The 11,494-nt window shown below is 38.4% G+C and overlaps 1 protein-coding gene across 15 annotated transcripts; it reads right to left on the bottom strand.

The window, feature by feature from the left end:
- Positions 1-2,697: 2,697 nt before the first annotated feature.
- Positions 2,698-11,246, bottom strand: LOC149207498 (uncharacterized). Of its 15 annotated transcripts, XM_089395752.1 has the most exons (6): positions 8,679-11,246; positions 5,021-7,850; positions 4,843-4,903; positions 3,891-4,169; positions 3,158-3,265; positions 2,698-2,827 (listed from the first exon to the last, which is right to left on the bottom strand). In XM_089395752.1, exons 1-2 carry the CDS (start codon positions 10,350-10,352, stop codon positions 7,347-7,349), a joined length of 2,178 nt encoding a protein of 725 aa, XP_089251878.1. In that variant the 5' UTR covers positions 10,353-11,246; the 3' UTR covers positions 2,698-2,827; positions 3,158-3,265; positions 3,891-4,169; positions 4,843-4,903; positions 5,021-7,346. The 15 variants fall into 15 exon arrangements, with proteins under 15 accessions (XP_089251878.1, XP_089251868.1, XP_089251875.1 ...); XM_089395742.1 differs by having other exon boundaries at positions 4,843-7,850; XM_089395749.1 differs by having other exon boundaries at positions 3,158-3,223; positions 4,843-7,850.
- Between the last annotated feature and the right edge of the window lie 248 nt (positions 11,247-11,494).

Here is an 11,494-nt window from a genome sequence, read left to right as displayed (position 1 = left end):
AATTTGAGCTATCAAACTAAGTCATTTGTAATAGGAGCAAAAAGCATAATCTTTCTATACAAGACAGCAATTTCTATTCAAATTTGCCAAATGAACACTCATACTAGCATATGACCACATCATTGTTTACCACTGAAGTTATCTTAAAACCACAGTTGCAATGGTCCAAAGCAGTGCTGTGAGGCTCAACAGGGACTTGCAAATCTGGCTGAGTCAGCTCTAAAATGACTACTCAACACCAAACTCACCCCAAAACTCACCAATAATCTCACTGAACCTCCATAAAACTCACCCAACACTGTCAGCACTATACACAACACTGTTGGCACTATAAACAATTACATGGATTAAATAAAATAACACTACTTTAGATTCATCTTAACCCGAGATTTATCAATCAATATGAGGGATCACAAAATGCAAATCTAAAATGAAAAGAAAGTTGACATCTGTAAAGTGAAAGACCATAATAATAAAAACCAATCTAGATCTATATTAATCCTCGATATATCAAGTGTCAAGAGGGATCAAGTCCCCCAAATTGCAAACCTTTCCTCAATTTTTGCATTTAGAAAAGAGGTTTTTCCTTCTGGAGATTTGATTCCCATTGACACTTGATAGACTCAAGGTTAATATGAGTCTAGACTGGTGAAAAGTACAATAAGTAATAACCCAGTATATAGTAAAATATTGGGTGTTTGCGAGCTTTCAAGTCACACCCCAATATTTTAGAGGTACAGGTACGTGGTGTAGGTATGCATATCCCATCTGTCTTTTGAAATCAAGACAAGGGTATATCAATTGCACACTCACATATATCAAATATTATATATGAAATAATATGGAAAAATAAGGAACTAACAGTAATGTAAATAAGCAAAGATTCAGATTCATTTTTAAATTCAAATCATTCCATCCAATCATCAATTAAATTTATGATTCAAATAAATGTCGGAGTCTTTTCAGACTCCCAAGTCCTGCTGAGTAAGCATTGGGAAGAATACTCCCCAGAAGCTCTCTCCTCGCAGGCTCCCCACTCACCAGACTCGACCGAGATTTGCCAGACTCACCAAATTCAGGAGGCTTGGCCTCAAACACGGAGGTCTGACCCAGGCCCAACCAATCCCAAAACAGCAGCCAAAAATACCCCATACATGAAATTTGACTGAGTCAGACTTGTTTTGGATGGAGTTTTAGGAGGGCAAATACACATTCAGGATTTACTATTTAGTCTAATAACTTAGTACTTGTTGAAGTTTATACTAGTAAGCCTGTCGGAACTGTAGGCTGGGAGGATGACAACTTACAATACAGACCTGGAGGATGACATCTCAGCCTACAGGCCTATAGGCTGAGATGGCAACCTACAGGACCTGTAGGCTTCCTGTCATCCTACAGGCATGTAGGGTGAATTGGCCTGTACACTGTAATGTCAGCCTACATGTCTGTAAACTGACATCTCAGCCTACAGGCCTAGGCTATCTCAAATGGAAACACCAAATATACTGGCATGACAGTTGGTGCTACAGTCTAGCAATGTTAGCACTAGCTGCTCAAGGGCTTATTCTAGGCACTTTTGTAGTCATGCATGTGACTCGAGATTGGACTTGGGGAGGCTGTCTATTTTGATTTTCCAATTCTGTTATGAGACGACAAGCAATGTAGTTGAATTGAGTAATATTTGTAAATTTGATCATGGAATCATCTTTCAGTTCATTATTTTGCATACATGAATCAAGTGTCGAATGTTGTGTTCCAATATTTTACAGGAAGAGAAGAATTAAAATAAGGATGAAGAGTGATTGAATGGGCATCAATTTCTTGGAATAAAAAAAGATAAACAATTTGCAGCGGGCTCAAATAGGAAAATGTTGAAGTAAGCATGAAATTAGAGTTGGAAATAATAATAGAATAAACACTTTGCTATTTTAGACTTTAGGGCATCTTGTTGGGCCCACCCTAAATATCTTTCTTTCATGCTAAAATCACTGTTGACATACTCAAAATTGGGTTATGCCTCCAATTTCTCCCTGGGTATGACAGTGTATGCAAAAGTGTTGGAATAAACAAGGTACGATTGGGTACAGGCACGTTTCTAATACAGTTTACCAGTACCTTCACATTGCAATTCTAACAGTTTCCCAGTAAATATTCACTGCCATCTTTTAGCTTAGCTTAGTTAATTATCTCAATCTAAAAGATGTGTAAATAATAACCCAGATGTCAATTGGGCCTAGCTAGCTTAGGTGGTTAAGAGGAATATTGTTATCCTCCCCATGGGCTTACTGGTAATGGCAGGGCACAAACAATCTCACTTTGTTTAAGTGCTTGAGGGTGCTGAACGAGTTAGAATTTAGGCTATTTCAGTCAGCAAAAGCAGACTGATTGTTGACATCCATTATTCTTGACACTAGAAAATTGTTTGTGGACTTTTGATGCAAAGTTAAAATTTAGTAAACTTTTCCAAAAAAATACAGGCTTTCTTGAACGTTCTTCACTTTATGACAGGTATATCATATCCCGACAGCCAGCAAGAAGTTATAAATACACCTGTAGTGTCAAATAATAAATAATTTCAACAAAAGAAGAAATTTAAGTTATATATGTGTATTACAACATGCGATCATGGAATTGGAATTCTTGGAAGAGTGGAAAAAATTCTTACAATTAGATGATGAACAAAGTTCAAACCCGTGCTTAAAACTTGAGCAATGGCAACAGTTCCTATTGTCGCTTCCACCTCAGAAAGAACTCTCCACCAATTTTCAATCCAACCCTTATAAGCATTCTCATTGTAGCTCCTATTTTCCCGTACCCTGGCACCAAACTGTCAAAATAACATAAACCAATATAGTATCTCAGTAGCTAAGAGTAAAAACAGGACTCTGGATTTTAGCTGGCTCGAACAATCAAAATTATATGGTCACATTTTTTGCCAATTGCTCAATTTGAGAACATGTGAATATGTACAAAAGAATGAAAGCAATAATATAAATTGGGGACTTTTTGAAATACAATACACTTGATGCTTGGGACTGAATAGCATGACCACAGACAACCGTATTAACTCTGGTTAACAGAAAAGAAGGCAGTCATTTTTATACGCGCATGTAATTTAATCTTAATTGTGGCATTACCATAGGTTCTATCCCATTACCTCAATCAGTAAGGCAGCTCTTTGATAATATCCCCTTAGAATATGATAGACCAAGCCATCTGCCACCTGTAGTCACTGTTTATCTAAGTCCATAATACTGGTATCTTCCTGTACATTTTTTAATGAGTGACTTTAATAAATGTACCTAATTAGCAACTGTTAAAAACTCTATTATACAGACATGAATCAGATGCAATTTTACTATCAGTAAAATTCTCATGAATAAGGACCAAAAGCATGAATTGTTTGTAATACATATCACAGGGCCCAAACTCACAGCCAACATCCACCCCCAACCACACCCCCCCCCCAAAAAAAAAAAAAAAAAATCTCACAGGCAATTTTTTTGTCAGATATTTCTCATTCAAACTGAAACAGCATTTCTTCATATTTGCTGTTATCAATATCACATTGATTATCATAATAAGGAAAAATGCATACACAAAACAAAAGCTAAGGATTTCATTATTTAATTAACTTCTTTCTGTAACGGGCAAAACAATAAAATTTAGGCCAATTTACTTGCAAATAGGACCCCACAATCAGCACAGCCAAAAGTAAATGTCAAATTTCAATAATGTGTTTACCACAGCCAAGCTCTTCTTACTCTTGGTAGTTGAAATTCCAGAAGCAACTCAGCAATCAACAGAAGCATTTTAGGAAAAAAATGTTGTTCATATTCACTGCCATCAATACACATTCCACACAAATCAAGAGCAATAAAAATACGTACAACCGCAACAACTCTTTGATTGTATGATCTATACTATATAGTACAGTCATAAACAAGCCTTGCATTCCTGCATTTGGCACAAGCATCAATATTGACTATACACTCATCATTCTGTGAACCACTAGCATGAAACCTTGATTTTAGTAACTGAGTCTTCCGTTGCAAACCACCATCCAAAAGGTATTTCAATTTCTTTAGTCTGGGTGTTCTGTGCTCTATGTTCTGACATTTTTTGGCAATGCCTTCTGCAGTTAAACTTGTGCAGCCTGGCAGATATAACTGCAAAGCCCATAAACAAAGTGCACCATATACAATCAGGGCACCATGATACGAAGAGAGGAAAAAAAGTTGCATGCAAACTACTGAATCAGAGAGCTTTACTAGAGTAAGAATAAGATGACACTAAACCACACAAATGAACCCTAATAAATGCAATAAATAGAAAGATAAATCAGCGATCAATACACTATATGGTTGAAACAGAATAAATTGAACAAGTACCAAAGAAAAAAAATATCAGTAGAATCTACACACAACCAACCATCCAACCTAAATTTCAAAGAAATGCATTCTCTTTGTTCCCGGGATTCGATATAGGCAAGTTGATAAGCAGTGTCTGTATATGTGATTGAAAACAATGAAACACAAAAGGAGAAAATGAGCAAAAGGACCAACACCTATTTTGTAAGGTTATCAACGTTTCTTTTCCAAATGAAGTTTCAATTCTATAACATTTTATTTTAAGGGACCTGGGGGATTAATTCATCTGAAAACACCTCCATTTAATATCCCAATTTCAAAACATTTTTAGTGCAGAATTTTGTTTCATGAAACCATACAACTAAAATGGCTGAAATCAACTATTCCATTCCATCCTGTGCCAAGCTAGATGCAATCTATATTCAGAAACACAACATACTTGAATGTTCAAAATGCCAAATACAACACATACCAAAGACGGGTACCAATCTTCATAACTTTTCGACTGACAGCTACACCTTGCTTGAGTTCATCTGTAGTTTTCAGACACTACACTAACTCAGATTTTGCCAATGACCTTAAGACCTTGCAGTATACTTTAAAAGGGCATCATCAATGCGCAATTGACTTGAAGGATACTCCACGTGTACCTGTTCATTTTTCACTGCAGCGCACAGGACCTTGCAAACAATTTCAACTGAGAAAAGATCTTACAGGCTCAGATAAAAAAGTGAAAAATGAGCATCAGTGCACGCTCCTCCATACTTCACCTTGCAATCTTGAACATTTCCTAATGCCAATCACAACACATGCCAAAGATAGGTACCAACATTGGCAAGTTTGGACTGAAGTCTACAACTTGCTTTAGTCCATCTGTAATTTTCAGGCACCACTGATCTCAAATTTTGCAAATGACCTTGATACCTTGCAGCAAGCTTTAAAATGCCATCACTTAAAGGATGTTCCATGAGTACTTGTTCATTTTTCACTTTGTTTCACAGGTACTTACAAACAATTTCAACTGAGAGCGGATCTTGAGGGCTCAGATTAGAAGTGAAAGGAGAATCAGAGCACGTTACTCAATGTAGTTCACCTTGCACCCTTCCACACTTCCCAACACAGACCTTGTTTTCCCCTGATTACGTAATGACTAGCTGTCCTCGTGAGAAGATTATGAAATTAAATATCCCCTCACATGCAAATATTCCCAGAGTTATCCCACATTTTATGGGACACTCTTGACATCAATCATTACTTTCTTCCAACTGTCTTGCCAAACCTGAACAATATCCAGAAACCATCATAGCCTCCAAATAAATCACCAGCTTTTCCATATCACAAATAGCTTACTATTCCAGTGTGGCAAAAGAATTCCCATGTAGAGTGGGTTAGCTAGATCTTATGTCAACTAGTCCATTCAGTTTTACAGGTTCGTGATTTTCATAAATGGACACCGGATCAACAGGAGTAGCATGTTTTTGCTTTTAATGGCATTCTAATAATACTTCAACACTACAATCAACTGTTTTTTCTGAATGTCAATTTATCCTCATTCCCACCTTTCCTTTCATCACAGTCTGATATATTTCCCTGAAACAAGCAGTCACTTTCTCCAAAGAATTCATGCCAGTCCAGAAATAACAGCATCCTTATCCATATTACTCCCAAGAGAGTTAACCATAAATTTTTCTTTATCCTTCCAATAATCCCTCAAAATCGACTACAATATTAAAATTTCCAGCAATAAGCTTCTTAGTTTACTTTGAGAAAAATTATGTGCCGCTTATCACACCTTACACATACACTCATTTCTTGAGTAATCTTGTCTTCACACTACCCCTGACACAAATCTTAAAAAGACAAGTAACCAACAGAGCATCTCAGTAACCAACAACAGAAACTATTGTCTGCATACCTAGCAACTTCACACTTTACAAGCATTTTCACTATATAGCTTGCATTTCCCTTAATCTGGCATCAAACTATCAAAATTCAAAAGACAGACTAGCAACCAATATAACATCTTGGTAGCTACGAGTAAAATTAGATATCTGGATATGAGATTCTAGCCAGCTCAAACAAAAACATTATATGGCCGCAATTTTTTTTTCCAATTGCTCAATTTGGTGACTCACCAAATATGTACAAAAGAATTCACATTTTTACAATATAAATACAAATGAAGATTTTTTGACATACAAAACACTTGATGTTTGTAGCTGAATGGGCTAATCATGTACATCATTGTTTATTCTAGTTGCCCAGAAAACAGGAGCCAATCATCATGTTGCACCAGAGTAATATGATCCTGGTCTTGAGATTACCATTATAAGCACTCCATTTAGATAAGAAAGCCACCTTTCTGATTGTGTTCAGTCTTGACATTACCATGGCCCCCACTCCAATACTCTGATAAGTGGGGCAGCTCTACGATAGTGCCCACCTAACATATCACAGCCCACCAAATACACCACAGTATTCGGAGGTAGACATTTTTTCTCTCTTTTGACCCATAAGAAGTTTATTTTCCTGTACAGCTTTTTTTTTTCAAAATAATAAATGTAGGTAATTTACAACTATTATCTACTGCTATATACAGCCAGGCCACATGCATCTTTACTGTTCAGTAGCCTTCTCATGAACAAAGCCTGAAAACAAAAATTGTAATATCACAGGGTCTAAACTATCCGCCAACATTCTCCAAAATCTCCCGGCAAAACTGTTGTTGGCTTCTTCTCATGATAATTGAGACAGCATTTCTTCATATGTGCTGTCCTCAATATGCCTTTGATTCCCAAAATAAGAAAAACTAATATGTACACCTCAAAACACACAAAGATAACGATTTGTTTTCTTTGTCTTCAACAGCTCCCTGAGATAGGGTCAAAACAATCAATTTTGGGCCCAAATTACAAGCAAGTAATAGCCCAAAATCATTGAAGACTATAGTACAGCTGAAATTCTGATCATGTGCATTTACCACAGGCAAGCTCTTCTGATTCTCGGTAGTTGAGAAGCACGCACGCAGTCAGCACAGAGCATATCGAGACAAAATGTTTCTTCATATTCACTACCATCAATACACCTTCCACACTCGTCACAACGTGCAATACAAAATGTACAAGCCCGACACTCTCTAACTGTCTGGTCTTTTTGCTTTTGGCAACTTTCAGTGGTGCAGTCATAAACAAGCCTTGCATTCCCACATATAGGGCAAGCTTCGATATCAATTGTACTATCATCATCATATGAAAGTGAATAATAGCGACCATTCGGATAATACCGTGGTTTTGCTGAATGAGACTTCTGCTGTAAACCACCATCCAAAAGGTAATTCAGCTTCTCAAGGTGCTCTCTTGTTATCCCAAAAAGACCACCAATTCTCAACTGCTTCAATCCGTGCATGCAGCATTCTCTGTGTGCTTTGACATTTTTTACAATGCCATCGGCAGTCAACCTTGTGCAGCCTGGCAAACATAACTGCAAAGCCCAGAAACAAGTGCACCACACATAGTCAAGGGCAGAGTAGAAGGTACCAAGAGAAAATGATATTTCACACCAATCTTCTGAAATAACGAGCTTAACTTGAGCAAGTGTAAGATAACAATATAACTACATGAAGAAAACCTAATACACTTGGCAACGAAAAGAAAAGTCCACAACCAATGCACAATATGGTTTTGAAAAGAATAGACAAACTGAACAAGAGAACAACCTACAAGCAATACCTTTCATACAACACCATTTTCACAAAAATGGATTACCTTCCCATGTTTCCAGACATCTAATGAAAATTAAAATATGCCAGGCAAGTTGAGGAGCAGCCACTAGTGTGTGGACTCTTTGTTGAAAATAATTTTAGACAAATCAAGAAAACGAGAGAAATTTCAAACACATAAGAACATGGAATACCAAATGGAAGATTCGCACCAGTGCCTCCCTTGAAGGTCTCAACATTTTGGGGCAAATTCTACCTATATTTCTTTCAAAAAATAAGCTTCTAATATTTTAAGTTTCTATCCTTCTATCATTGTATTTAAGGGAGACTAGGGGTTAAATTCACATTCAAACACAACTATTTGGTAACCCGGTTTGAAAACATTTTACGAGAAACACAATTCCATTTCACGAAACCCATGCAATTACATTAACTCAATCTAACTGTTTGACATTGCCGATCATGCCAAAATGCACAAAATCTATATTCTGACAATCAATATACTGTTATCTTTAAAATGCCAAGTGCCACAACAAATTCCTCTATCTGTAATTTCTCAAAATCAGAGACCAATAAAGACAGATACTAACCTTTGTAAGTTTTGGACTGATGTCCAATACTTGCTTCAATCCATCATCTGTAATTTTCAGGCACTCCACTAAACTCAATTTTTCTAACTGACCTTGAGACCTTTCAACAAGTTTTAAGAGGGCATCATCAGTGAGCTTTTCGCTTAGAGGATACTCCACATGTATAGTTCGCCACTTAAGAGGATCATTCTTCACTGCAGCATGAAGAGACTTGCAAACTTTTTCAATGGACAGAAGATCTTGCAGGCCCAAATACCAAAGGGCGTAAGAAAGCCCCTCATGGGGTTCTTTTTGTAATTCTGCACCACTGCTACCTTCCATACTTCCCAAAACAGTCCCAGTTTCACCCTGAGCAATCTGGCAAGAATCATAATAAGCTGTTGTTTTCGTAGAAAGATCTCCCAAAGCGGCTTGCACTCGAATATTACAAGTGTCATCCCTATATTTTGCAAGGCTTTCTTGCCATCTATCATGACTTTCCTCCAGCTCTCTCGGGAGTGCTGCTTCTCTAGAACCTTGGAAGTCTGCCAATAACGCACCAGCTTTCAAGGATGTCAAATAAGCTTCCTTGTAGCTCGAATCCACAAAATCTATTTTATCAAGTAATTCATGCAGCTTAGCTGGTTCGTCCTCATCATAAGAAGACACCAGATCACAAGTAGTAGCTCTCTGCTCAACCCGGCTTGCTTCAATGGCGTCATAACAAATGGTTTCATAATCTCCATAACCAATTAATTCATTCGGATTAATAGGTGTATAGCAAGGCCCCCGCTCCCATGTAGCTTTATGCTGAACTGGACATGTTTTGATGGCATACCAACCACAATTCGACCCTGCAGTCAACTGATCTTCTTGAAAGGTTGCAATGTCCTCATTCAGCCTTTCCTTTGTCAAATCTTGATACATCTCCCTGTAACAAGCAGTCTCTTGAAAATTCTCACATTCCACCTGCAAAGTATTCATCCAATCAGCGACAGCAAGTAGCGCCGTAGTACAATCAATACGGATCTTGCTCCCCAGATAGTCAACCATAAAATCCTCCCCATCCTTCCAATTACCCCTCAAACCAGAACCTTCAATGTCAAAATCAGCCTCTGGGCCCTCAAAATCACTATTACTCAAAGAACATGAGTCACCACTCTGTCTAACATAACCATTATTACCAAAATCTTCCCAGCTACCCCACAACATAGAATTTGCAGTGCTAGGGCCTCCCGCACCCTCGGAATCACCATTAATCATAGGACAGTAATCACCACAACCACTAAAATCCTCCCCATAATTCCAATTACCCCTCAAACCAGAACCTTCAATGTAAAAATCAGCCTCTGGGCCCTCAAAATCACTAATACTCAAAGAACATGAGTCACCACACTGTCTCACAGACCCATCATTACCAAAATATTCCCAATTACCCCACAACACAGAATCTGCAGTGCCAAGGTCTACCGCGCCCTCGTAATCACCATCACTCATTGGACAGTAATCACCATCACCTCTGACAAAAACATTATTCCCAGAAAAGTGCTCATCTTCAACCAAAATACCATTTGTACTGCCATCAATGTTCCCTATTTTTGGATTTCTAAATTCATTTGAAACAAAATCACTGGAGTACCCAGCACCAGAAGCCAAATTGTATTCCAACAAGCACGGAGGAATGTCTGATGCCATGCTTTCTACAGATCACTAGAGACGAAACACTGAAAAATTCCTTCCAAATGCCGGAAACTATCTTTTCTCAAGCCCAGAAATCTGACAAAACCCTAAAGCCTTATAACTACCAACAACTCTAAAAGTCGAGAAAGCCCTAAAACCATGGGGCTTTCAATTCGACAGAAGATATAAACAGAAACTGCTTTTGTTGATTTTTTGGATGAAAATTTCTTTTATAGAGACTGAGAACAGGAATATAAACTCAAATGAACATAAAACTAATAAGATACCGCCTCCTTGAAGATGGTATTGATGCCGGATCTCCCCAAAAAGCACCAAACGGAATCCTTCCAGCCGCTCTGAACCCAAGTTTGAAGCGTTGAAGCCCGTCGTTCGCAATTAAAACCCTAGAAAATATAGAATTCAAATCTGGAAAAATGCTATAACGGGCGAAAGCCGGACGGTTTTTTAGGGGGACGAGGGGTTGTCCGGGATGGCGAACCACATGCAACTCACAATGAACACCCAGCAATGAAGAGGAGGATTTTGCGGGATGCCGATGAAGTCGTATATCAATTTCAACGAGGAATAGGTAAATTGTGGATCTCAGAGTTGGAATTCGGGCTACTACGGTGGACGATAGGTGGAGGAATGTTAGGAGATCGATTCCTGCAACGTGTCGACCATTGAAAAAGCACGCGCCCGTTTCTTTGGATGTGCGCAGCCACCTATGCTAACTATTGGGGCACAACCATAAATCCCTGGCGACCATGTCGGGTTTGAATGGTGGGATGATGGTCTTGGAATTCGACACACGGTTATTCCAAGCCATTGAACGACCTCGACATGGGCTTTTGGGTCCCCACCTTGGGGCCGGGGCCGGGCGGGGGTTGAGCCTCTCGTTTGATTCGACATTCAAGGCCGGATCTCATCCTTGTATGGTCTCCATCAGTTATTCCAGGTACCCGTTGCCTTGATTTGTAAGCAACTTATGGTAAAAAACCACCGTGGAGGCCATGGGATACCTAGTACTTGATCACATCTTTGGTCACTTTCAGCGGGTTGTTTATTCATAGCTATTGTCTTTGTGTGCAAGTAATCCAGATATGAAACCTAGGGTTGGATGAATATGAGAATCATTTAAGAAAGTTGCTTGGTTA

This window comes from Pinus tabuliformis, chromosome 1_2 (genome assembly GCF_031772625.1).
Source record: "Pinus tabuliformis cultivar Carrire ecotype Pingquan chromosome 1_2, CPIR1, whole genome shotgun sequence".
Lineage (NCBI taxonomy): Eukaryota > Viridiplantae > Streptophyta > Pinopsida > Pinales > Pinaceae > Pinus > Pinus tabuliformis.
The sequence above is the reverse complement of the archived record's forward strand: the minus strand, read 5'-3'. Positions and strand labels throughout refer to the sequence as shown.